At 42.6% G+C, this 26,394-nt stretch overlaps 1 protein-coding gene across 1 annotated transcript; it reads right to left on the reverse strand.

The window, feature by feature from the left end:
- Window positions 1–1,826: 1,826 nt before the first annotated feature.
- Window positions 1,827–26,394, reverse strand: emx3 (empty spiracles homeobox 3). Its single transcript, XM_071909263.2, has 3 exons — window positions 26,037–26,394; window positions 5,283–5,467; window positions 1,827–1,994 (listed from the first exon to the last, which is right to left on the reverse strand). Exons 1-3 carry the CDS (start codon window positions 26,392–26,394, stop codon window positions 1,827–1,829), a joined length of 711 nt encoding a protein of 236 aa, XP_071765364.1.

Consider the following 26,394-nt stretch of genomic DNA (forward strand, 5'->3'; position numbering starts at 1 on the left):
CTTCAGGTTTGGTTCTAGTCTGATATTCAGACTGAATGGTCATCTGGTTCCCGCTCCATTATTCAGCCTGAGATTTCCTCAGACAAATCTATTCTGCTGAAATGCCAGAGACAAACCGTTGCATGAGCGGTTCAAAGCTGACGAGGGAAACGCCAGATTCGCTCCACAAAGGGACGAGATTCAGGAGTCAGGAACCAGACTAGTTAGCTTCAGGTTAGCTTGTTGTCATGAGGTGGGAATTGAACCATCCGCCCCCCCGACCTCCACACCCTTACTGTCCAAACTACCTCCTGTTTCAAGTCCTGTCTCCTCCAGCTGATCCTGTCCTGCTGGTGAAACACATTTCTACCACTTGTCCTGCGTCACCTGCGTCTGAAGACATCGTGCTCATTTCACCAAACCTCACGCGGCCGGGCCGCGGCAGGAAAACCATCCACGCGGCAGACGGTCAGAAACGTACTGCAGAACAGTCCTCAGTGTTACAAAATCGTCTCTTTTCAGGTCGTCCGACGTTCAGTCAACAGCCTTTGACCTTTTAAGTGTCATGTGAGTTTTTGCCACTCAGAGGCATCAAATCTCCTCCTCTTCTTCTTCTCCTCCTCCTCCATCGTGAGTCTTCAGTCCGACGGGGACGCAGCTCCCACAAAACAGAAAACAGTTTTCCTGCGCTCGTCTGCCGCTCCGCGCTCGTCATCCATCCATAAAAGTCATAACCGTCACTTCCCTCCGAGTGTTTTCTCAGGTGAGTCACGCTCAGTCAGCACAGGAATATCTATCTCTACTTTACTGGCGTTTGCATGTGCGCTGATGTCTTCAGTGCCATCAATCAGTCTTCGGGAAATTAAGCTGTCAACGTGTTGTGTGTGTGTGTGTGTTGTGTATGTGTGTGTGTTTCATATGTAGTAACCTGCATGCATGAGTGTATGTGTGTGTGTGCACCTCTCTTCTCTGTGACTCTGTTGTAATAGACAATGTAATAATGTGATCACTTGTAAATCTCCTGTATAATAAAACGTCCTGCTAAATGGATCAAAAAGAGTAATAAATGTAAGGTAATAAATTGCCGGATAGTGTGTTACGATTGTAAATAGATTTTTTTCCCTGCTAATGTATAAAGGGTATAAAAAAAATTTTTTCTTCAATTTTTACAATATCAGTCTGAAGGGGTTTTTACATCAGCCGGTGATTTATTACATTAACAGGATTTATTACATTTTAGAGGGGCATTTTATTATGTGATTCCTACAGGTTATTACATGATGCTGTGTTACGTGTTCAGACGAAGGCTTTTTCACACGTTTAAAAACCCATGAAGTGGCATGGAGATCGAGGATAAACATGAGTGACAGCAAAACAAACATGGTTAACTAATTAGTTAGCATCTCCAAGCAGTGTAAACACTGGATGGTGCCTGCAAGCTAGGCTAACGTTAGCATTAGCCTAGCTTGTTCGCGTGACTCTCTCTTTTTTAAACGCGTGCAAAAGGCCGAACGTCTGAACGCATAATTAAAGTTTGTTTAGCCTGGTTTAAAGGACTACTCTGTCTTTTTTGGGGAGTTTGGCCGGTGTGTGTGTTACTGAGTGTGTGTGTGTGTGTGTGTGTGTGTATCTGTGTATATGGATGGATGGTTGTGTGTGTACAGTATATATTTGTGTTTCCATCTCTCTGTTCCAGTCTGGTCCTCTGATATGACGTCTACATCGTCCGGGCTGCCTTGCTGCGAGGTGTGTGTGTGTGTGTGTGTGTGTGTTTTTGAGTGTGTGTATGTGTGTGTGTGTGTGTGTGTGTGGCAGGATGGCAGTGTGTCGGCGTCCCTCTCTGCAGTCTAGTCCTCTGATAAGACGTCGATGTGGTCGGGGCTGCCCTGCTGCGTCGCCACCCTCCAGCGGCTGACGTGCTGACTGCCCTTCCTCTTCTGCTGCGCCTCGGGCGACTCCTCCTCCAGCTTCTGACGCTTGTGTTTGGTTCTGCGGTTCTGAAACCAGACCTTCACCTGAGAGAGAGAGAGAGAGAGAGAGAGAGAGGGAGAGAGAGAGAGAGAGAGTGAGTTGGGTCACACAACAAGGAAGGAAGGAGCTGATGAAGGATCCTGTAGCACAGTGATTCTCAACCTTTTTTATATCAAGGACCCTAATTTTGTCCACATTAGAGCCACGGACCCCATTTGATGAGATTTTGTCCCAAATCTGAGAATATTTTTATTGTCAGATATGATTTTGTCCAGAATCCCTTGACTGTCTGTATTGTAGGTAGAGAGATAACAGAGAAACTATGATCAGAACAGTCATTCTTCTACATACTTCTTGTAAATTAAATAATGCTGAAGTTTAACAATTCATCAGTTTGCTCGGGACCCCCTGGAACCCCCTCATGGACCCCTGGTGGTCCCCGGACCCCACGTTGAGAACCGCTGCTGTAGCAGACTCAATATATAGAATTAAGAATAATGTGATGCTTTATTGATACCAACGGGATCAAAAAAACTACTACTAATACTTCTACTACTACTACTACTGTTACTACTACTCCTGCTACTACTACTACAACTGCTACTACTGCTAGTACTACTACTACTACTACTAGGCCTACTACTACTACTACTTCTGCTGCTACTACTACTGCTACTAGTACTGCTACTTCTACTTCTACCACAAAGTACTTCTACCACCACTACTACAGCTACTACTACTACAACAGCTACTACAACTACGGCAGACATTTTTCCTTATGATATTTTACTTATTTTAGATCTTTACAATGATTTTAAAACGCTCAGGTAATAAAACTCTACACTATAAAACATCCAGCTGACATCCAACAAGTTTCAGCCGCGGCTTCCACTGTGGAAATATAACCTGCTGACATGAAGCTCGTTGCACAATCTGTCCGCGCGGGTGTCAGAGCGGAGTGACATGATATATGCTCTCTGCCTCACATGTACGACAGGATCCAGATGAACACGATACGCACTTGAGCGCCTCTTTAATGCTGCCAAGCAGAGCGTTGCCAAAGGCCTGGGGAGACACTTTAGAGTACAGCAGCACTTTAATATCAGCCAGGGGAATCAGATCGGCTTTCTTATGGGACATTGTGTAATTACGATTCCACTGTCACACTGACAAATCTGTTGGTTTTATCTTTCACGTGACGAGTCGGGCGTGTAAGAGAGCAATGGCCAAAAAAAGATTAATAGATGAAGAGATTAATTCCAGTTCGTTTCATTCCAACATTCGAATACGATAGCTGCTCTGACAACATGTTTCTGGCATGAAAGTAAAACTCACTACTGGATATTCTTGATATTATCAGCTACCCTGAGCACACTTAGAGGATAGTGTAGAGAAAAGCACACGCTCTTGCCTCAAAGCTTACCAAGGGAGTGAGCCAGGTGTTTAGGAGCGGTAAAGAAGTCAAATGAATGAAGACAAGGAGGCATTTAAAGATTTAAAGAGCGCAAACCTCCACCAACGCTCAACAATTCTCCAATTTGCTGTTACACCCAAATGTCTTGACCCTGCAAACATCCTCTGAGGATTTAGAGTCAAGTCTCTATCTCCATTAGTTTCAGAGTTACGGCTAAAAAACGATAATTGTCCAATGGTGGAAATCCCAAAATCTAATCAATAGTTCCTTGTCCCAAAGTCGATCTGTCCACCAGATTTCATGGAAATCCATTCATAAGTTTTTGAGAAATCCTGCTGACAGACAGACACAAACTAACGAGGGGTGAGAACATCACCTCCTTTGCAGGTAAAAAGGCTCACACACTGACAGAAATGCTAAAAACTGATGCAAAAAATGTGACTTTGACATTGACATGATGGTAAAAAATAAAAGTGACAAAAGTGAAGGTTTCGGTGCTCAGATCATCATCAGCGTCTTTTTTGTCAGCACTTTTTTCCCTCGTTCATTTGTCTGAACATTTTAGAGGATGCAATCATCTCTGTGTGTATTTTTTTTAAGACCAAGCAGTGAACATGAGGTAACAGTTAATTATGAAAATAGAAATGAAGAGTTTTGGAACAAAGCCCTGAAATCCCTTCGTCCCCCTTATCCAAACTGCGATGATTGCAAAAGCTTTAAATTACGGCTGATTAATAACTGCTGATTGCTGTGACTGAACTGATTGATGTATCTCTCTCCCTCTCTCTCTCTCTCTCTTTGGCCACGGTTGAGAAATTAACTCGTAAATAATCTCAGAGGAATCACGTCATCGCCCTGCCGTCGGGGCCCGTATCGCCGTGGCTACCAGATGACAAACAGTGTCAATCATCCTTGGGAAACCAGGTTTGGCTGGAGCCGCGGCGCCGGCGGAGGGGGCGTCTGCCGCTGACTAACCGTCGACTCACTTCCCCCCCGTCCCGTCCCTCGCTATTCCAGCAGCCTGGACCGCCGCCATGCCTTAAATATAGATTGACGCGAGCGCTCGGCGGAGCTAATAAGTCCCGTCTTTACCCTAATGTAAACTATTCAGAGGAAAAAGCCAGACGAAGAGCGGGGAGGTGAGGAGGAGTTTGTCAAACAGCCACAAGAAGCAGCGTTTTCCTGGTTTCATCCTCGTTTCATATCGATAAAAAACAGTTTGGTACCTTAAAGTAGCAAGAGTGCGTATATTTTTAGCATGAACCCCTACTAACACTGCCAGGGTTTCGGGTTCAATTCCCACTTGGTCCCACCATACTAAATATAATTCACTCATAGTAATAAAGACCCAATGAAATGAAAAATAACTTCTGTTTTTAAATCTTTTTGCCGATGTTGCTGGACTTAGCGTTACAGGCCAAAAAACGGACAAAATTTCTAGGACTTTTATATCAAAATGTAAGGTAAACAGCACATTTCTGTTGGTGACTCATCCTGCAGTCGGGGGCGGAGACAAACATTTCATCCAATTAAATTTTGATAACCGTTGGAATTATTGTTTTTTTCCCAGCATGCAGCTCAGTTCAGCTGCAGCGTGGAGGAAGGAGTGTTTTTGTTTCTGGCTGCTTCACCTAAAACTCTTTTCCCACACGGGCGACGGAGGCGGAGAATATTCCTCCACCACAGAGAGCAGACTGCTGTCCGCCCACTTCCTCCATATCTCATTAATATTCAAATAAGCCCCTCCCACTGACGCTTCCCGCCCTAACTTTCTGTTTCATTCGGAAATACGTCAATACGCGGAAGCAAATCACGCTCTCCGTGCCGCTTCCTGGGTTTTTACGGCGCTTTGGATAAAAGCTTCCAATCACCCCCCCCCCGCCCCCAGCGTCTCTTTCCCATCATGCATCCTGCCTACCTGTGTTTCGGTCAGGCAGAGTCCGCTCGCCAGCTGTTTCCTCTCGGCTCCGACGACGTAGTGGTTTTTCTCGAAGGCTCGTTCCAGCCGGAGCAGCTGGGAGGGAGAGAACGCCGTCCGGATCCGCTTCGGCTTCCTGGAGAACGGACCGTGGAGGAGGAGGTTCTCCGGACTGCTGTCCTCTCCTGGGGGGGGAAGCGGTATAAAGAAAATGTAATAATCTACTGTATATATTTAATGAGCGGAAATGATGAAGCAGGGATGCAAAACATGTCGCTTGCTACATTGTTTTTACTTGCTGAAATGAGTATATAATAAATAAGACAAATTGGTCTCTGAGTTTTTAGTGTGTGGCAAACCTAATCTCTTATAGATTATTAATAAACTATATTCAAATTTTATTTAATTTGAATATAACTTAACTGATAAAAATGTGAGATAAAAGGAGGATGAAAGAGAGAAAGCAGGAGTGAAGAGAGAGAGAGATAAAACCTCTTTGCCTTACAAGCCCCAAAGTGCACTTTTTGAATGACATTTCTTATATATTTTTGAAAACATTATTTCCATCATCTTCTCAAAGGGCAGGCAGGGTGCAGCTCTCACTGAATAGAGGCAGCTTGATTTAAAAAACAAACGCTCCCCTGTCTCTGGAAAAGTGGTTTCACCCAACTCTCCAGTAAAAGCTTCTCACTCGCCGTCCTCAGAGCGTAAACTGCGATACACGAGGCAATTTAACAGATGCACTGCAATTTGTCTGAAAATGTTAGATGTTAAACTGAGCTCACTTCCCCCTTCAACTCGAAAGACTCAAAGCAGCAGGTATAAAGACAGGGAGGGGGGGTAAATAAATGGAAAGGGGCCTTTTTGTTGATTTCAGCCCCCGACCCTCTAAATGTCCGTGCCCGGCCCTGGACAGAGACACTGAGAGAGAGAGAGAGGAGGGCAGAGGGTTGAAGTTGACTGACAGGTGTAACTGTAATTCTCCTGAGCAGACATCAGAGAAACTCTTAACACACACACACACACACACACACACACACAGAGTTAGTCACTGTTTTGATGTCTTTAAAACCTTTTCTTTAACCATGTAAACCTGTTAATGGGGTTTGTTTGTTGCACGCATGCACACACACACACACACATCTCTTACTTGATGCTTCAGAAACGCGTTACCTACCTCATGACAATAAACCTTAATTGAACTGAACTGAACTGAACTGATCTGAACTTAATTGAACTGAACTGATTTATTATCCTGTCAGCACGCTGGTTTATGGAGGAAAACGAGCGCTGATGTGCAGACAGCAGAGAGGAACCTGGACTGTTGGTTGTGACTTAAAGAAAACAGCAGAATTCTCCTTTAAATCTACTTAAAATAGATCATTTTAAGTTTTTTCTTTCACTTTTTGAACTTCCACAGCTTTTGCGGCACGTTCCTCCTTCTAAACTCCGACTTTCGTTTCCGTACGGCAGCGGCGCGGCGTGAACGGAGGAACGCTGTGAATACCGGACGGTAAAACGTATTAAAATATTTAACATATTAAACTTTTAGAGTATGAGAAAGTCGAGCGGCTGCCGTTTCATACCACTGCCACGCCTCAAACCAGCACAGCGAGCCGCAGGAATGCTGCTTCTGTTTCTGCAGGGGGGGGGGGGGGGGGTGATGATGATGATGATGATAAAGATAAAGATGATGGTGACGGTGATGCATGTCATCGCCATCTTAGGAAACGGGAGTTTGTTGCGTAACGTGACGACTCTGCTACAGACCAGACCAGCTGTACTAGTAAAGTGTAATTACACACACACACACACACACACACACACACACATACACACACACACACGCGCGCACACTAAGAGTGACAAAGGTATGCATGCGTAACACACACACATACCGTGATGCTGACTAATAAATACATACACACACACACACACACACACATATTTAGAGAGACAAAAGCACACTTGCAAAATGCCAAACACACACACACACACACGTCAAAGACACACATGCACTGCACACACTCACTCGCACAAACACATGCCCATACACACACACACACACACACACACACACACAGATAAAGGCCAACATGCTGTCAGTGTTTCCGCCACAGACAGAAATGCATTTGAATGAACACAAAGATTGAAGGCAAACATAACACAAAAGGAGGTGTGTGTGTGTGTGTGTGTCACCATGTGTGTGTGTGTTTGTGTGTGTGTGTGTGTGTGTGCCTGCTCTCTGTACAGATGTTATTACAGTGTTTGCTCTGGGATGTTTGGTTAATCTGATCAAATACCTCTGTTGTTTTTCTGAAGCAGATATTTGCGATCGGATCTGGTGGCAAACCGCAAAACTGAAGCGAAATCTGAATCAGCTTTTATTTCTTCTTCTACTCTGTATCTGTTATTAATGTCTTAAAAACACTCTGCTCTGATTAAAAAACTCTCCGATGATGTTAATTAGGTCTTAAAATCTAGATCATAGAGTGGCTTATAAACCTGATTATTTTGCTAAATATTGTGATCATGATTATTTGTCTGATTCAGGAAACAAATTTATTTTATTGCCCTGTTTGTACTTTTTCAGTGTTTCTCAAAGCAGCAGCAGCTAGAAAGTCTCTTACTGTCTTCCTCTTATTGTGTCCTTATTTACTAAATTCAGATAATAAATAATTCCTGCTTCATGCTGACTATGCAAACTGCCCATCTGGTTTCAAACCAAAGAGTCTCCAGATGAGACCAGAATCCACTTTTAGGAACTAAATCGTTTTCAGGATTTTGCTCTCTAACGTCGGGCCGATCCGTTCTTTTCCACAGACTCTCTCTGTAAAGTTTCTCCGCTGCTTCATCTGAACTTTGGTTTGGGTCACATGATGCAGGTTCAGCATTCAGAGGCTGTGATTGGTCAGGAGTAAGGGAAGCGCTTGATAAACCACACCGGCACTTCAATATCGCTGAATTACGTGATTGCGGAAACATAAAACCGCAATATATGATTATCTACGATTAATTGTTGAGCCGTATTCTCCATATTCTCTAACTTTCTCCTCGACTCTTCACCTCCTCACTGCTGGTTGAATGTAATGTTGGTGATCGAGGAAGTGAAGTTTCTTCTTCTGTTGAGATTAACAAGTCACCCGCGCTCTGAACTGGAGCGTACACCGAACCAGAAGACCGACCAACACCGATGATCCAGTCTAAACTCAAAAACAGTTTGTTATTCCTTCTTTACATTCTCAGCCCTCATCATGAGCACCAAGCAGGATTTTGGCACCAGATTCAGACCATCGAGGCCACGCTGATCCATCAGAAAACACACAGAATTATTGATGATAGATTTGTGTGTGTTGGTATAAATTCAGTAAGAAACTGAGCTGGAAAACCTCCAGTGATCCCAACGCTCCACCAGGCTTTCTCTGTTTTATCTTTGTTTCGGTCGGACCGTCGTCTCTGTGTTCGCCGCTGGTTTCTACAAAACAAACGTAGGAACGCCTCTGATTGGCTGAACGGACGGTGACACATCTGTCCATCCAGAAAAAGTTCAACTGGGTTGAACTTTCTGTCCGTTTGTCCGAATTAAAACTTGAACTTCAACAGTTTCACTTTGTATATTTTTCTATAAGAGCGTCAGTTCAATCCCTACAATGAGTCACTTCTGAGAGATTTTTGCCTCAGAGCTAAACTCCTTTTGCCTGATATTCAGACTGAATGTCCATTTTGTTTTCAACTTCATTATTAATTTTTCCCCTCAATCTAGCGAGAGCGATTCAGAGCTGGTGCCGGGAAAAAATACTTTAAAGGTAAATTGCAAAATGTTCTTAGCAGCTGTCTCTCTGCTCAAACAGTAGTCAGTACACTACTCAGCAGTAGCTCTGTATACAGTATTACATCGCACGTGAAACATTGTAAGTTGAAAACATGCAAAATCCATTTGCTTGGCAGAGATATCGTTATGGAATTAGGCAAATTAGCCATCTCATACACGTCTGTGATTTCTTTCAGAGCGACACAATAGTGAAATGAACGTTGAGTTTCCGTCTTTGTCTGCATGACTTTCCTCAAAGCCACATACAACATCTGGGCTGCTGCTTCGTTTATTGAAATCGCACGTAAACTAGCAAAATATTTTACATAAGCAAATACATCTAGGAGTTATTCCCAACCGCTGCTGGGAAGAGCTTCAGTTCGCCTGAAAGGAAACGCGACCGCGAACACGCGTACGCAAAGTCGGTTGGCGCCCGGCGGTTGGAAGGCGGCTAGCTTGTGGGTTCGAGGAAGCGTCAGACAATGATGGCGTGTAAAAGCCTGGCGCTCGCTCCCCGGCTTTATACGGCATTAGCTAATATCCAGCAATATTCATATGCAAAATATGACTTTAGAGCCGTGACTGATGGAGATTACCGGGCGACTCAGAGACGCTCGCTTCAGGCAGATGGTCGACCAGAGAGTCGGACTTGCAAATGCAACGGTTGACTTCTGTTGCATGTCAAATCATCCAGTATCTGCTGGATGGGGATTGGTTGGGGAAACTGCATTCAGGTTTTTTGGAGATCTAACTCTTCTTCGATATGAAATCAAACTTTTTATTACTTTATTTACTTGTTATTTACTCAACCAATAGGAATCAAAACTGCTCTGTGCCTCTGTAAACCATCCTCCCCCCTTTTCCCTGCAGTTGTTTCCTTCCAAGCAGCAACAAAGATGCTTTAAAATAGTCAAGATCGCCACTCTGTGCAGGAAACTGACCCCTCTAATCCACAATGAGTCCCATTAGGAAACACGCTTCTCAGTGTTGTATCTTATCTCTACTACGAAGATCTTTGCAGCGTCGACTCACAGCTCTGTTTCAATTTCACAATACGATTATTTTGACCAAAATTATCTCGATATACGATATTATCTTGATAATTATTAATAAGATAAAAACCTTAAAAACAGTGCTGTAATATGCTTCAATTACTTAAAAACGAATTTATCATATCCATCACAAGATATTTTTTCTTGAAAAACAAAAGTATAAAATGCTGCTTTAGCTTATAGAAACTGCAAGGATAGATTTAAACAACACCAATAAAAATCCAAATAACAGTATTTAAAATAAATAAAGTCAAATGAGTCTCAAATAAAAAGCTGCTGGTCTGCATCCACTTTAACTCAGTCAGCAACATGAGTACAATAAGTAAGTAAGTATTAGAGGGGAAAATCAAACATCAGTGATGACCAGAGGTGGAAAGTAACTAAGTACATTTACTCGAATACTGTACTTAAGTACAATTTTGAGGTACTTGTACTTGAGTATTACCATTTTATGCTACATTATACTTCTACTCCACTACATTTCAGAGGGAAATATTGTACTTTTTACTCCACTACCTTTATTTGATAACTTAAGTTACTAGTTACTTTGCAGATTCAGATTATTAATACAAAATATAATCAGCTAATAAATTGTGATGTATTATTATAGATTACTGTAAACTACCCAGCAGTATATAAAGTAGCGGAAATCAGCTCCACCTTTTCCAGCAAGTGATGCTTACACATTAATGCATCAATAATTATAATTCAATAATATAATATATACTGTATTATTCTGAAATGGGCCATTCTGCATAATGAGTACTTTCACTTTTGTTGCTCTAAGTACATTTTGATGCTAATACTTTTGTACTTTTACTTAAGTAACATTTTGAATGCAGGACTTTTACTTGCAACAGAGTATTTTTATACTGTGGTATTTCTACTTTTACTTAAGTAAAAGATCTGAGTACTTCTTCCACCACTGGTGATGACAGACGAGAGCTGCAGTTATCACAGAGGCCACGGTACAAAAAATTAGTGTTTGTGTCATAAGCGTTATTGATTTTTACCGTGATATATAGTAATACCAGTTACTGTCCCATCACTACTCACAGATTTAGCTGAGAGAGAGAGAGAGAGAGAGAGAGAGAGAGAGAGAGGGGTCTCATGGTTGACAGTAGAAGAGGTTGTGAATGTAATGAAAAATGCAAATGCAAAGCTCATGTTTTGTTTTGGCAGCTCACTTTCTGGCTCTGAAGTGTAAGAAGTTTCTGCTGCTGAGCGCTCAGGCTTCCCCTCTGATATGCTGCTAAACCTGCTCGCTGCTTTGCGGCCGGCAGGCTGTGAAAGCCTGTCGGATCTTCATCGGTCTTCTGTTAAAGCCGACAGTAAAACACATTACAGCTAATTACACTTGATAATATCCAGGTCAGTTTGTTCTATCTTTAAAACTGTTTGCAAGAAGACGCTGCATTCCAGGCATAGATGAACTTTTTACACCACAGGGAGGAGGGCAGTGTGAAAACCAGCAGTAAGTTGTTTTGTTTATGAATGTAAATAGCTTTTACTGTTTATTCAAAGATTAGATTTTATTCCAGTGTTCTTCCCTGGGTAAATTAAGGATAAAATAATGATTCAAGAAAGATAAATCCAGACTTTAGAGCTTTGTTTAGAGCTGTCAGCTGTGAAGATCAGTGTCACACCGCCTGTAAAACTCAATGATGTTGTGCGATGGGAAGCCTGGCAGCAGTGTGTGTGTGTGTGTGTGTATCTCCGGTATTTAACGCATTACGCTGCATCAACACACTGAGATCATACTAAGCTTCTGGTATAAGCAGATCTAGAGCGTGCCGAAGCTTTAAATCAGCACCTGAACCGTCACGAGTCGTCTTGTAATTTGATAAAAGAGCTCATTAGCCAAAAAAAGCCGGTGTGTATTCCTTTTACCTTCCACCTGAAAGCCGCTTCCAAAGTGTAAACTGTCAATTTTCCCAAGTCACCGCCGGCTGTAGTTTGGGTCTGAAGGAGCCTTTCTACTGTACTTAACCCCTTTTAACCCTGGGACTCACTCATTGAAGCAGGTAATAGCACAGTGCGGTGTGTACCGGGCTAATGGCAGGCTGCTGCTGGCTGCTGCAGAAAACAGTCACTCAGTTACAATCCTGACAACAACAACATAACAAGGTTGAGTCAATATTTTCTTGCCTGTGCAGATTTTGATAATGCAACACGGAGCGCTGCGAGGCTGAAGCACAGACACACTGCAGAAACCACGAGGGGAGGGTAACTAAGTACATTTACTCAAATACTGTAGTTCTGGCACTTTACTTGAGTATTTCCATTCTGTGAGACTTTCTACTTTTCCTTCACTACATTTCAGAGGGAAATCTTGTACTTTTTCCTCCACTACATTTAGGAGGAAAAAGAGGAAGAAGAGGAAGAAGAAGAAGAGGAGGAGGAGGAGAAGAGGAAGAGGAGGAGGAGGAGGAGAAGAGGAAGAGGAGGAGGAGGAGGAGGAGGAGGAGCTCATCTCAGGCTCTGCCACAGCTGCAGAATGTAAACAGGACAGGCGGCTGGTGAATTGTACATGCTGAGCTTCTGGCACTTTACTTGAGTATTTCCATTTTGTGAGACTTTCTACTTTTCCTTCACTACATTTCAGAGGGAAATCTTCTACTTTTTCCCCCACTACATTTAGAAGTGGGGGAAATAATAACTGAATATTCAAAAAAAGCATAGCAAGTGCTCGTTCGGCTTATTTTGAAAGCACAATGAGCAGTTTAATCCTGGGAAGTGAAATGAAGCTAAAACAAGCTGTTTCTGCCCCAGATCAAGATGCAAACACACAGTCAGTCAGTCAGACGCTCACTGCTCCGGTTTCCAGCCTCTTTAGGTCGAGGTGTGTGTACTGATATGTGCTGCAGTGTTGGGAGGTTTCATCAAACGCCTCCTCAGAAAAGCAGAAAACACCCAGATGTACTGAAGGAATCTGCTACAACACTTCAAAGAGAACAAGGTAAAATCAGGGAAGTTTTAAAAGGAAAATCTAATCAACATGCCTCGCTATAACCTAAAGATGAAGAATGAATAGTAGATATTATATAATGTGATTGTCTGTGAGAAAATAAAACCAAATGAGTAAAGATTGCGACTTTTCTGTTACTGGAATTTTATACTCGCCCATAAAAAATCCTGAATTTCCACTCTGCTTTGATAGAAAAGAGCGTTTTCTGTAGATTTTAGACCAAAACTGCCACACAAATCTATGCTGAACTAAATCTGTAGCTCTAGAAAACATGCAAAAACATCAAGGTTGGTGAATACTCTCTATAGCTGCGTTACACCTAAAAAAAAAAATCTATTTTCTGCCACGGTTGCAGATCAGTTTCAGTGTCAGATGCGAACACAGGGAGAGAGACGAGCAGAGAGAGAGAGAGAGAGAGAGAGAGAGAGAGAGAGAGAGACGAGCGGAGAGAGAGAGAGAGAGAGAGAGAGAGAGAGAGAGAGAGAAGCACAGAGAGAGAAGTGCATATTTCCTGTCGCAGGTCTCGTCATTCACAAACTGCTTCAGCTGCAGTGATGAAAGGCTGAAGGAACATCAGAGAGCCGAAACAAGAGAGGAACGAAGAGGAAAGCATGTGCAGAGAGGAGGAGGAGGAGGAGGAAGATGAGGAGGGGGAGGGGGAGGAAGAAGAGTAGAAGAGGAGAGAGAAGAGGAGGAGGAAGAACAGGAAGAGGAGGAGGAAAAGAGAAAGAAGAAGATGAAGAGGAAAGATAAGACAAGGAAAAGAGGAGGAGGATGAGAAGGAAGAGGAGGAGGAAGATGAGGAGGGGGAGGGGGAGGAGAAGGAGGGGGAGGGGGAGGAAGAAGAGTAGAAGAGGAAGAGGAGAGAGAAGAGGAGGAGGAAGAAGAAGAGGAGGAGGAAAAGAAAAAGAAGAAGATGAAGAGGAAAGATAAGACAAGGAAAAGAGGAGGAGGAATAGGAGGCGGAGGATGAGGAGGAGGAAGAGGATAGGTGGAGGAAAAAGAGGAAGAAGAGGAGGAGGAAAAGAGAAAGAAGAAGATGAAGAGGAAAGATAAGACAAGGAAAAGAGGAGGAGGATGAGAAGGAAGAGGAGGCGGAGAAAAAAGAGGAGGAGGAATAGGAGGCGGAGGAGGAGGAGGAGGAAGAGGATAGGTGGAGGAAAAAGAGGAAGAAGAGGAGGAGGAAAAGGGAAAGAAGAAGATGAAGAGGAAAGATAAGACAAGGAAAAGAGGAGGAGGATGAGAAGGAAGAGGAGGCGGAGGAAAAAGAGGAGGAGGAATAGGAGGCGGAGGATGAGGAGGAGGAGGAAGAGGATAGGTGGAGGAAAAAGAGGAGGAAGAGGAGGAGGAAAAGAGAAAGAAGAAGATGAAGAGGAAAGATAAGACAAGGAAAAGAGGAGGAGGATGAGAAGGAAGAGGAGGCGGAGGAAAAAGAGGAGGAGGAATAGGAGGCGGAGGAGGAGGAGGAGGAAGAGGATAGGTGGAGGAAAAAGAGGAGGAAGAGGAGGAGGAAAAGAGAAAGAAGAAGATGAAGAGGAAAGATAAGACAAGGAAAAGAGGAGGAGGATGAGAAGGAAGAGGAGGCGGAGGAAAAAGAGGAGGAGGAATAGGAGGCGGAGGATGAGGAGGAGGAAGAGGATAGGTGGAGGAAAAAGAGGAGGAAGAGGAGGAGGAGGAAGGTGAGGAGGGGGAGGAGGAGGAAGAAGAGTAGAAGAGGAAGAGGAGAGAGAAGAGGAGGAGGAAGAACAGGAGGAGGAGGAAGAAGAAGAGGAGGAAAAGAGAAAGAAGAAGATGAAGAGGAAAGATAAGACAAGGAAAAGAGGAGGAGGATGAGAAGGAAGAGGAGGCGGAGGAAAAAGAGGAGGAGGAATAGGAGGCGGAGGAGGAGGAGGAGGAAGAGGAGGAAGAGGATAGGTGGAGGAAAAAGAGGAGGAAGAGGAGGAGGAGGAGGGGGAGGAGGAGGAAGAAGAGTAGAAGAGGAAGAGGAGAGAGAAGAGGAGGAGGAAGAACAGGAGGAGGAGGAAGAAGAAGAGGAGGAAAAGAGAAAGAAGAAGATGAAGAGGAAAGATAAGACAAGGAAAAGAGGAGGAGGATGAGAAGGAAGAGGAGGCGGAGGAAAAAGAGGAGGAGGAATAGGAGGCGGAGGAGGAGGAGGAGGAGGAGGAGGAGGAAGAGGATAGGTGGAGGAAAAAGAGGAGGAAGAGGAGGAGGAGGAGGGGGAGGAGGAGGAAGAAGAGTAGAAGAGGAAGAGGAGAGAGAAGAGGAGGAGGAAGAACAGGAGGAGGAGGAAGAAGAAGAGGAGGAAAAGAGAAAGAAGAAGATGAAGAGGAAAGATAAGACAAGGAAAAGAGGAGGAGGATGAGAAGGAAGAGGAGGCAGAGGAAAAAGAGGAGGAGGAATAGGAGGCGGAGGAGGAGGAGGAGGAGGAGGAGGAGGAAGAGAATAGGTGGAGGAAAAAGAAGAGGAAGAAGAGGATGAAGAGGAAGAGGAGCTCATCTCAGGCTCTACAGCTGCAGAATGTAAACAGGACAGGCGGCTGGTGGACTGTAGAGACTGTGAGACTTTCTACTTTTCCTCCTCTACATTTATCTGCCGGCTGGAGTTACTAGTTACTTTGCAGAATAAGGTTTTGCATCAAAACATACGATAAACTAAAATATGTTGCATTGTTAGAGTTTAAAGTCCAACAGTATATGGAGCAGTTAGACCGACAACATTAAAATACTTCTGACAGGTTCATGCTTCAATAATTTAACTCTCTGAAAGCATGAGGACTTTTACTTTTCTTACTTCACTACATTTTACTGATGTAAGTATTTTTCCATCATGGTGTTGCTTCTTAAAGGATTTGAGGACTTTGTTTCTGCAGCGAAGCCCCGGCTGACCTGATGTTCGTCACAGGAAGCGGCGAGGAGACGAACAGCAGCGAGGAGTGAGTCACGTCTCCGTCTCACCGCTCAGGAACACGCCAGCGAGAATTTAAAAAATATATATAAACTGAGGCAGAGACATAATCCTGCACACTGTCTACACTTTCAGTCATATACCTTCATACCTTTTAATTCTGTCTCCATCACAGAGCTTGTACCAATATTCAAAATCAGTAAATTAGACTATGCTCATGCCGAAAAACTATGACAAAATAACAAAATATGACAAATAGTACTCAATGTTTCATTCATTCATTTTCCATAGCAGCTCATTCTGTGTTCAGACTGGACTGAATGACTGAATGAGAGCGAGGGAGGAGAGAGAGAGAGAGAGAGAGAGAGAGAGAGAGAGCAGGATGACTGATCTGATCAATAACAGATACTGATCGTTTAGGACTGTAGCTGCCGATTTTGGTCCGATATTTCATTCATTCCCATTCTCATTCATTCCCTATCCCAGCATGCACTGGGCATGCACAGAGCTTCTACCAATATTCAAAATCTGTAAATTAGACTATTTTCATGCTGAAAAATTCCAAATTATGACAAATAGGGTCAGTGTTCAGGGTCAGTTTGAGAGTCTCCATCTTTGTCCCTCAGCCTCACTGTGGTGTTTCTGCACTGCTCTTCCCACAGATCACCTGTCAATCAAACAGTGTGGGCGGAGCTTGGATTTTCTGTTGGTGGCGCTCTTCATGTTCTTAGTGGTATTTGTTCTCTAAATTAAAAAAAAACATGCAGCATGGAAGAGTTAAGAGATGTAAAACTGCTTCGAAAAAATCTGATTCTTAGTGAAGTTTTAGCAAAATCTCTGTCTCCCTCTGTCTGTCTGTCTCTCTGTCTGTCTGTCTGTCTCTCTGCCTGTCTGTCTCTCTGTCTGTCTCTCTGCCTGTCTCTCTGCCTGTCTGTCTGTCTGTCCTCTGTCTGTCTGTCCTCTGTCTGTCTGTCTGTCTGTCTCTCTGCCTGTCTGTCTGTCTGTCCTCTGTCTGTCTGTCTCTCTGTCTGTCTCTCTGCCTGTCTCTCTGCCTGTCTGTCTCTCTGTCTGTCTCTCTGCCTGTCTCTCTGCCTGTCTGTCTCTCTGTCTGTCTCTCTGCCTGTCTGTCTGTCTGTCTGTCTGTCTGTCTGTCTGTCTCTCTGTCTCTCTGTCTGTCTCTCTGTCTGTCTGTCTCTCTGTCTCTCTGTCTCTCTCTGTCTGTCTGTCTCTCTGTCTGTCTCTGCCTGTCTCCCCTCCCTCCCTCTCTCCTCCATGGGAAAGAGGAACAGAGGTGAAGGAGGGACAACACACCCAGCCGTCTGCATGTCTATTCAAGTTTCAGAAACACAATCAGGAGGACCTCCAACATGGCCGCCAGAGGGTGCGACTCCACAGGGGTTAGAGAGGAGGAGGAAGAGGAGGAGGAAGAAGAGGAGAAAGAGGAGGAGATGAAGAAGGAGGCGAAGCAGCAGAAGGAGTTTGAGTTTCCGTTTCTCCCAGTATGACCTGAACGCAGCACCAGTATAGTACGTACAGTAGCCTCAAAAGCCTGAATACAAGCTACGTTTTCCTAGATTCTCCTCTGAATATGACATTTAGTCTGTGAGGGATTTACAAAACAAAAGAAAAGAAAAGCCATGGAAACTCAATTTGATTTTCTGAATTCATCCCTGAATATGACAATTGGGCTTTATGGAAGTTATACCACTTCTACCCATCATTCTACCCATCATCATTACAAACGCATGTTGAGCAGCCGAGCTTTGTTCAAATCCACAGAACTTTATTTTAAATTCCAGTCAAGATCCCAAAGTTTCCAAAGACACCAAACATGTCAGGCTGAGTTACAGGGAAATGTCTAGAAAATGAAGCACAAGACATCTAGAGTTTTTCTATTTGCTGTGATGTTGCAGCGTCTTGGGTTTGAATATCGGTATCGTCAGCTGGAGCTTCAGTGGAACAGCAGATACAGAATATGGATGAGATGTTGAACTATAGTGTGGATAAAATAAAATGTTTCAGAGCAAACCAAACACCCTGAGAGAAAAGCCATGGAAATAGTTTACAGTAATATTTGACGTCTTCTGTCACAACCTGGAATCTGGAGGAGCGGAGGAAGAAACAGAAGAGGAGGAGGTGAAGGAGTCTCCAGGGGTTTTTGACTCAGATGGAGCCGCCGTCAGCCCTGGGTTGGGGTGGGGGTGGGGTGGGGCGGGGGTGTGTGTGAGTGTGTGTGTGTGTGTGTGTGGGGGGGGGGGGGGGGGGGGTTGGGGCAGATGGCACCTCAGGCTGAATCTCCCCAGCGCTCCCCTGGCACTGAAAACAAGCCTGGTCCTGTCGGTGCGGGGGGGGGGGGGGGGAGTGGGAAATAAAGCGGGAAAAGGGCAGAGGAGGGGAGGTGGTGTGTGTGTGTGTGTGTGTGTGTGTGTGTGTGTGTGTGTGAGCGTGTGTGTGTGTGTGCTGCATATTCCACTCACTGAGCCTATAGTGTAAAGCCTCTGCATGGGAACATTTGTGCCAATATACATTAACATTACTACTAATATATAGTTAAACAAGTAATAATTCAACATAGTGAATAACTCCAGAGCGTGATTTGCTTCTGTGTGTTGACGTATTTCTGAATGAAACAGAAAGTTACGGCGGGAAGCGGCAGTGGGAGGGGCTTATTTGAATATTAATGAGATATGCAGGAAGTGGGCGGACAGCAGGAGGAATATTCCCCGCCTCCGTCGCCCGTCTGGGAAAAGAGTTTTAAGGGGAAGCAGCCAGAAACAAAAACACTCCTTCATCCATGTTGCAGCTGAGCTGAGCTGCATGCTGGGAAAAAATTGCGGGGGATGGGGGGGGGGGGGAATAATTCCAACGGTTATCAAAATTTGATTGGATGAAATGTTTGTCTCCGCCCCCGAGTGCAGGATGAGTCACCAATAGAAATGAGCTGTTTACTGGAAAGAGACGCTCTGTTCATTTCCTAGAAATAATTTTTTTTTGTCATTTTTTTTACCCGTATTGGTGAACAGGTGAACACTAAGTCCAGCAACATCAGCAAAAAGGTAAAAGAAAAAAAAGGTTGTTTTTCATTTCATGGGGTCTTTAAACTAGGCTACACCCGAACTGTCCAATCAACATCTAGAGCTGGAGCCTCCTACCCCCCCGACATATAAACACAGAAACAGCAGATATTCCTTACAAAAAACCCACGTGTGAATTCAAAGCACACGTGCTTTTTGGACACACATTGGTTTTCACAAAGTTTCCACATGTGAAACAAATATTGACATATCTAACGGCAGGTGGGAAACGTGGCAGAACGTGGAAAAAAAAACCACATCTTCATTTAGAAATGAAGATGTGAGATTAGAGATGAACTTGTGTGCAGAAAACATGTGCTTTGAATTCACATGTGGGTTTTAACATGTGACTTTCTTGTAAGGGATATCTCCAGGTAACACACACACACACACACACACACACACACCCTCTAACCCCCCCCGCCCCCCTCCGGTTCCCATGCCGCCTGTCACCCACTTCCAGCTAATGAATAAAAATGTTGTGTCTGTGAAAGGAGAGTCCTGGGAGCAGAGAGCAGGAGGCAGGATGGACGGTCCGCCTCTTCCTGTCCAGACAGAGAGAGGAGGGGTGATGATTTAATGGAGGGGGTGGGGGGGTGGGGGGGGGGGGGTTCACCTGTATGGGACCAGGTAAGTCTACTCTGTTTAACTCTGTTTATGTTGTGCTGCTTGGACGCTCCGGAAATATGCCAGAGGAAAATAATACATCCTCTCTCTCTCTCTTTCTGTCTCTCTCTCTCTGTCCACGCTCTCATGCTGCGTTCATGTCACATGGGCGTTACCGTAATTTTAAGCTTCCGAATGGGGAAAAAACATTCAAGTCAACCTTCTGAGTGGTCACTCCGATTAGGAAACTTTCTGAAGACCTGACGGTAAAAAAACACAGAAGTGTGTCAATGCTACAATAACTCCGCCCCTTTCCACTTTGGCTCCGCCCTTTGCTTCTCTTTGGCTGCTCCAGCTCCAAAAAATTTGAAAACATGGCAGTGACTGTAAACACAATCTGCAGCTTCAGAAGATGATGGAGGAAGACTATGAACATCAGAGTCGGTGGTACAACCTGCCTCTCCCCAGTTTAAAGTAATAATAAGTTATTTTCCTCTAACTGTCTGTCTGTCCTGCTCCTCTCTCTCTCTCTATCTCTATCTCTCTCTCTCTCTCTCTCTTTCTAACTCAACACTGATCCAACCTATATCCAGTTCTTAAGTCTTCTCCTCTGTCTGTTCTAAACAGCCGGTGTCTGGTAGCTCTTTCCTGGGAAAAATCCTCTGCTGCACAGGAAGTGATGCATTTTACGTTTCAGTTTTGTTTGGAATCAACAGAAGAAGAAGAACTGGGTAGTTAGCATGAGCAGTGATAGCCACCATGACTGAACAGACAGAGAAAAGAGAAATTCAAACTGCATCAACAGAAATATCCAAGCTCCGCCCACACTGTTTGATTGACAGGTGATCTGTGGGAAGAGCAGTGCAGAAACACCACAGTGAGGCTGAGGGACAAAGATGGAGACTGAATAAAAACAATGAGGAACTGGAGGATTACCACTTTAAAGAGCTGCTGACACTAAAAGAATTTCATCAGTCTGGTTTCAGTGGAGAGTTTTAGTTTCCCATGATGCTCTGAATGTTTCAGAGACGTTTCCATCCTGATGAGAAGAAAACTCTGGGAGAAACACTGAATATTTGTCATAATTTGGAATTTTTCAGCATGAAAAAAGCCTAATTTACAGATTTTGAATATTGGCACAAGCTCTGTGCATGCCCAGTGCATGCTGGGATAGAGAATGAATGAATGAAATATCGGACCAAAATCAGCAGCTTCAATCTTAAACGATCAGTATCAGTTATTGATCAGATCAGTCGTCCTGCTCTCTCTCTCTCTCTCTCTCAGTCTTTCAGTCCTGTCTGAACACAGAATAAGGCGCTATGGAAAATGAATGAATGAATGAATAAATGAATGAATGAATTCATGAAATATCAGCCCAAAATATCGACCATATCAGCAGCTTCAACCCTAAACGATCAGCATCAGTTTTGTCCCTCAGCAGCTCAGATCAGTCGTCAGTCTGAACTCTCCTGTCTGTTTTTACAGCCACTGGACACCAGCAGCAGAGAGAGGATCTGACCCCCCCCCCCCCCCCCCCCCCCTCTCTCTCTCTCTCTCTCTCTTTGAACAAAAGCCTCTAATCTGCCATCTGAAGGAGAGGGGTGGGGGGGTGGGGGGGTAAAATAGCTACACCTGGGACCAACATGGCGTCCGTTTACCCAGGTTTCCAGGTTTTAGCGCCTGACTCTGGGTTTGGAAACTGATTCCCAGTCGATGGTGTTGGACCGCCAGATGAAGCCCTGCGGCCCGTTCTGGGTCCAGAGCCACGGCTTTATAAACTAGATACTAAGTGTTTTTTTTGTTTTGGTAGAAAGGAGAGGATATGTGGAAATTACTGTAGGCTATATAGAATTATATATAGAGAAATAGAATGTGTGTGATTTCTGGTTTTAAAATGAATAAAATGAATAAAATGTTGTGATTTTATAAGGGAAAGTACTATACAAATAAAGGTAGTATTATCATTATTATTATTATTATTATTATTATTATTATTATTATTATTATTACTGTAATTTTTTATTGTTTATTTTCTTATTTATAATTATTATTATTTAATAATGCAATAAATGTTCCTCGACCGTAGAATTCTAGCTTAATAAAATGGTTGAAATTTGACGATAAAAAAATATATCAGCTATTGGAAATAAGTATATGTTTCATTTTATAAGATATTCAGTCAGTCTGCAGATCTAAAGAAACTGATGAAGATGTTTATGTTTTGTTCAACATGGCAGCCGAGTTTAAACTGTAATGTGAGCGAACTGAACTGAACTGAACCGAACTGAACTGAACTGAACTGAACTGAACTGAACTGAACTGACCTGAACTGAACTGAACTGAACTGAACTGACCTGAACTGAACTGAACTGAACTGACCTGAACTGAACTGAACTGACCTGAACTGAACTGACCTGAACTGAACTGAACTGAACTGAACTGAGCTGAACTGACAGCTGATGCTCTGCTGGTGTTTTCTATTCACATCTTAGACCTTTAGCTCTTAATCTGTTATCTGAAGAAACAGCTTTAATTCCTCGATCAGCAACATTACAAGCAACCATAGTAAAGGGGTGAAGGGTCAGAGGTCACAGCATCCTGACAAGAGATGGAACAAATATCCCTGTGAGCCTGAAATGATCTTGGAAGAAAGAGAAGAGACGCGAAATAACAGCGGAGGAGAAACTTTTCCCTTCAGTGATTCTGCCGCTGATTCTGTCAACAGCCGCTTCCTTCAGTTCATAGAAAAACTGAGTTCCTATGAGAATATTATAGAAATATTATAGTGATACAAAAAAAAAGTACCATCAAGTCACTATAAAGTCATTATAGACTATCATAGACAGACTGTAAGTGAATATTATAGGAATATTATAACATCATATAAGATAAGAAGTGTTACCATAAAGTCATTAGACAAGAAGTATTATAGGAATATTACAGGAATATTATAGTGACACCGCAGGAGATACAAATACCATAAAGTACCACAAGGTCAATTCACTATAGAGTATCATAGACGCACTACAACTAGGCTTATTATATGAATATTATAGGAATATTGTAGTGGTTTAAAGCCTGAGAAGAGAAACTAAAGACACTGAAAGTTAATGTGAGTTTCTGTCTGCTGTTTTGGTTTGAACACAGTTAATTTTCTCCTGCAGGCCTGAACCAGTAAACTTCCTTATTATTATTATTATTATTATTATTATTATTATTATTATTATTATTATTATTATTATTATTATCATTATTATTATCATGGTGAGATGATGAGATGTGGATAAACAGGCCAACCTGACGAAAAACATTTAACACTAACGGGACGAATCCTCTTTTAATATTAAAGCTAAAGAAAACTAAAGCAAATCAATAAAGTGAAGGGAAGTCGAGGAAAATAAAAATAAACTCTGAGTTCCAAATAGAAATCCATATGAACAGAAATCAATTCTACTTTCAGAAAATCATGAACTGCCGCATTTCCCCTTCAGAAAGCCTTTCTGGTTTAAACTCTAATAAACTCTGTTCCTGCAGATGAAAAGCGGGTAAAGTGAGTTTCTATCGCTGCTTTTAGCTGCGCGTTCCTTCAGATTCAGTCAAATCATTTATTTCCCCTAAAATATGATTCTAAATACTTTAATAGTAATATTGTAAACTAATTATTATGCGACTCAGCTGCAGAAAGTCAGATTTCACTCTGTATCTGACACCAGCGGGATTTTTTTTTACTCGTATTTGTTATTATTTGTGCATGTAATATTTTTTTTATTCTATATCACTGCATCTAATGTAAGATTTTATTAAAACTTATTTTTTCACACACAATGTTGGCTATTTTTTAGAGCGAAAACGCGGCTGGTATTTATAAAGAAAGGCATATTGCTTCGCTTTTTGCATAAAGATCATTTTGACTTATGGCTGGACAATAGAAATGACTAACTAGGTCATTTTAGGTTACAGCAGATAATTATAAGGTGTGAGGTGTGAGTCAATATTTTCCATCATCCTCAGGGTGACTTCTGGTTTGCAATTATGAAAAACTACCAGCAGTTAAAATGCTGCAGAATATCAGACACAAAAAGCTTTTACTAAAAACGAAAAGCGCAGAAAGCCCAACATAATGAACATCGTGTCTTTGCACATTTTTATCGTATTTATTTCCTCTGGAGACATAATGATTTTTTCTGGATTATTCCCCCGGGCTTTGGGCGGACCGAAGCAGAAACATCACAACTTTATTCTATAATTCCTCTGAAAACAGTTTCATACCGAATGATGAAGACTGTTTGCAAAACACTTTATTTCGTGGAAGATCAATTCTCGTTAAAACAGACGCACGTGGCAAAGCAGTTTGCCTCCTAACCCGCACCCTCTCCTTTTAATTATTTAAAGTAAAAGTTTTTATTCAAAACTGTGATTTTTTTGCCACCAGGTTCAGTTTTTTCTGTTTTAATGTTCGTCTCGTGCAGAAGGCCTGCTGCCAGAAGACTCCTCACCTTCTGATCAGATCATGACCTGAAATGAACACGCGGCCCTTCAGACGAGACGTTCTCTAATCAATCAACAGAGATCAATAAAGAATTCAACTTGAACTTTTCCTAAAACCTCATCCTCATTATTTTACATGAATCCCGTAAATTTCAACACACGAACACTGAATATTTCTGACGACATGCAGCTCCGTCTGCTGAACATCCCGAAGGAAAAAATATCTAGTATTCCTATAATGCATTCCAGCAGGATACTGTACAAATATCACAACAAAACTGCAAACTATATATAATAACCTACAGGAATATAGTGAAACCATAGGAAATAAAAAACACCATAAACTCTCTCCTGAGTCACTATAGGAATATTATAGGAATATTATACCATAGGGGAATTATAAACACCATAAAGTAGGCTACAGTAAGGTCACTAAACTCACTACTGAGCACCGCAAACACTTCACTATAGGAATATTATAGGATTATTATAGGAATATTATAACTGCCTGACTCCCAACGCGTTCTTAATGAACTCGCCTGATTGAATGAGAGTTTAAACAAAGCCTCTCGGGCATCATGGGATATTATGGGCTGTACAGCATCACTCATTGTTTTACTGTGCAGCTCATGCAAAAAAAAAATCAAATCAAATAAAAAATAAAAATCCTCCACATTGTTAAATGACTGCTATGTTAAAGGTAGAATCAGTGGGGAAAACAGCTGCTATTTCCTCACATTAGATGAAATGAAACTTTAATGAATCTCTTGAGGGAAAAGAGTGCATACAGAGAGGAATAAGACAAATAGAGTTTAATATGTAGGCCTAATTACGGAAAATGAAAACAAATTGAGAATAAACCGATAGATAAAGGAGAGAAGATAAAGCGTCTCCCTGCACGCTGCTGCTGCTGCTGCTGAGACCTTTGACCTCTTCACTGTAATGTAACGGAACTGATTCTGGATCAGAACACAGTCCGTCCTGTTCAGGCCTCCAGCTGCTCAACTGGACATGAACAGTAGGCTACCCCAAAACAATTACCACGAAATGAAAAGTTCCTGCTTCAGATGTTTATATGAATCTCTCTGTATAGAAATGATTTGGAACTGAAGCTCATATTCTGCTGTTGCGCTCATTATAAATCACCGAGAAAAGACCAGCAGCTAAATGCCGAAGAAGTGTCATTTTTCTACTACTGCCAATAGCAACAAATATTATACTATCACTACAACTACTACTACATTAGGATATTAGCATCATTATTATTATTATTATGATTATTATAATGATTGATAGCACTAGCCTACTACTGGAGGCCTAATAAAAATAATTTTAGCAGTAGTAGCCTATTTATTATTACCCTTGCTTACCTATTTTTTTTTATCTTTCTTTCTTGTTTAATGTTATTTTTCTAGACAATTTATATATTTTTTGTGTTTTATGTGAAGCACATTGAATTTGCCTTGTGTATGAAATGTGCTACAGCCTATAAATAAAGTTTGCCTCGCCTCGCCTATTAAGTCGTAGTAAATTAGAAAATTAAATTAGCCTAATAAAATTAAATGACGCCAATAGCCTAATAATAATAGCCTAATGATAATAACGATGATAATAATAATAATAATAATAATAATAATAATAATAATAATAATAATAATAATAATATAGTAGAGTATAGAAGATAATACAACCAGTAATTTAAAAAATGAAAATAGGCTAAATGAATAAATAAATAAATAAATAAATAGGCTATTGAGGAAACCTGAACAGATAAATGAGTAAAGATGCATCTTATTTCTGTTCATATATTTACTCCCTCTTGTGGAACCCCCCTCCACCCCTCCAGCTCACCTGTGAACCGGTGGCCCAGGTATCTGTTCCGCAGCACCCACGGGTAGAAGCTGAGCGCCTCCCGGTGCTGCGGGCTGAAGAAGCTCTGCGGGGGGATCTGCAGCGGGTGCAGCGGCAGGCCGGCGGGGCTCTGCGTGTGCGTGCCCGGATCCTGCAGCACCATGTCCGGCCCGGAGTACAGAGTCCTCCCGCTGCCCTGGAAGCAGGAGCCGAAGGGCCCGGCGGGGTGCAGGGACTCCGGGAACCGGAGCGCCGTCGGCCGGATGGGCTCATCCCCCGAGCCGCTGCTGTTGCTGTTCGCCTCCTTCCCAACCAGAGACTCTATGGTGAAACATTTCTTATTGCTGTGCTGGAACAT

This window comes from Centroberyx gerrardi, chromosome 16 (genome assembly GCF_048128805.1).
Source record: "Centroberyx gerrardi isolate f3 chromosome 16, fCenGer3.hap1.cur.20231027, whole genome shotgun sequence".
In the NCBI taxonomy this organism is placed as follows: Eukaryota; Metazoa; Chordata; class Actinopteri; order Beryciformes; family Berycidae; genus Centroberyx; species Centroberyx gerrardi.

Coding starts and splice junctions, on each gene's coding strand:
- emx3 (XM_071909263.2), bottom strand. CDS start 26,394: ATGTTCCAGCACAGCAATAAGAAATGTTTCACCATAGAGTCTCTGGTT. Junction 5,468..26,036: donor CCTGGGCCACCGGTTCACAG/GTGAGCTGGAGG, acceptor TTCCCCCCCCAG/GAGAGGACAGCAGTCCGGAG. Junction 1,995..5,282: donor TCTGCCTGACCGAAACACAG/GTAGGCAGGATG, acceptor TCTCTCTCTCAG/GTGAAGGTCTGGTTTCAGAA.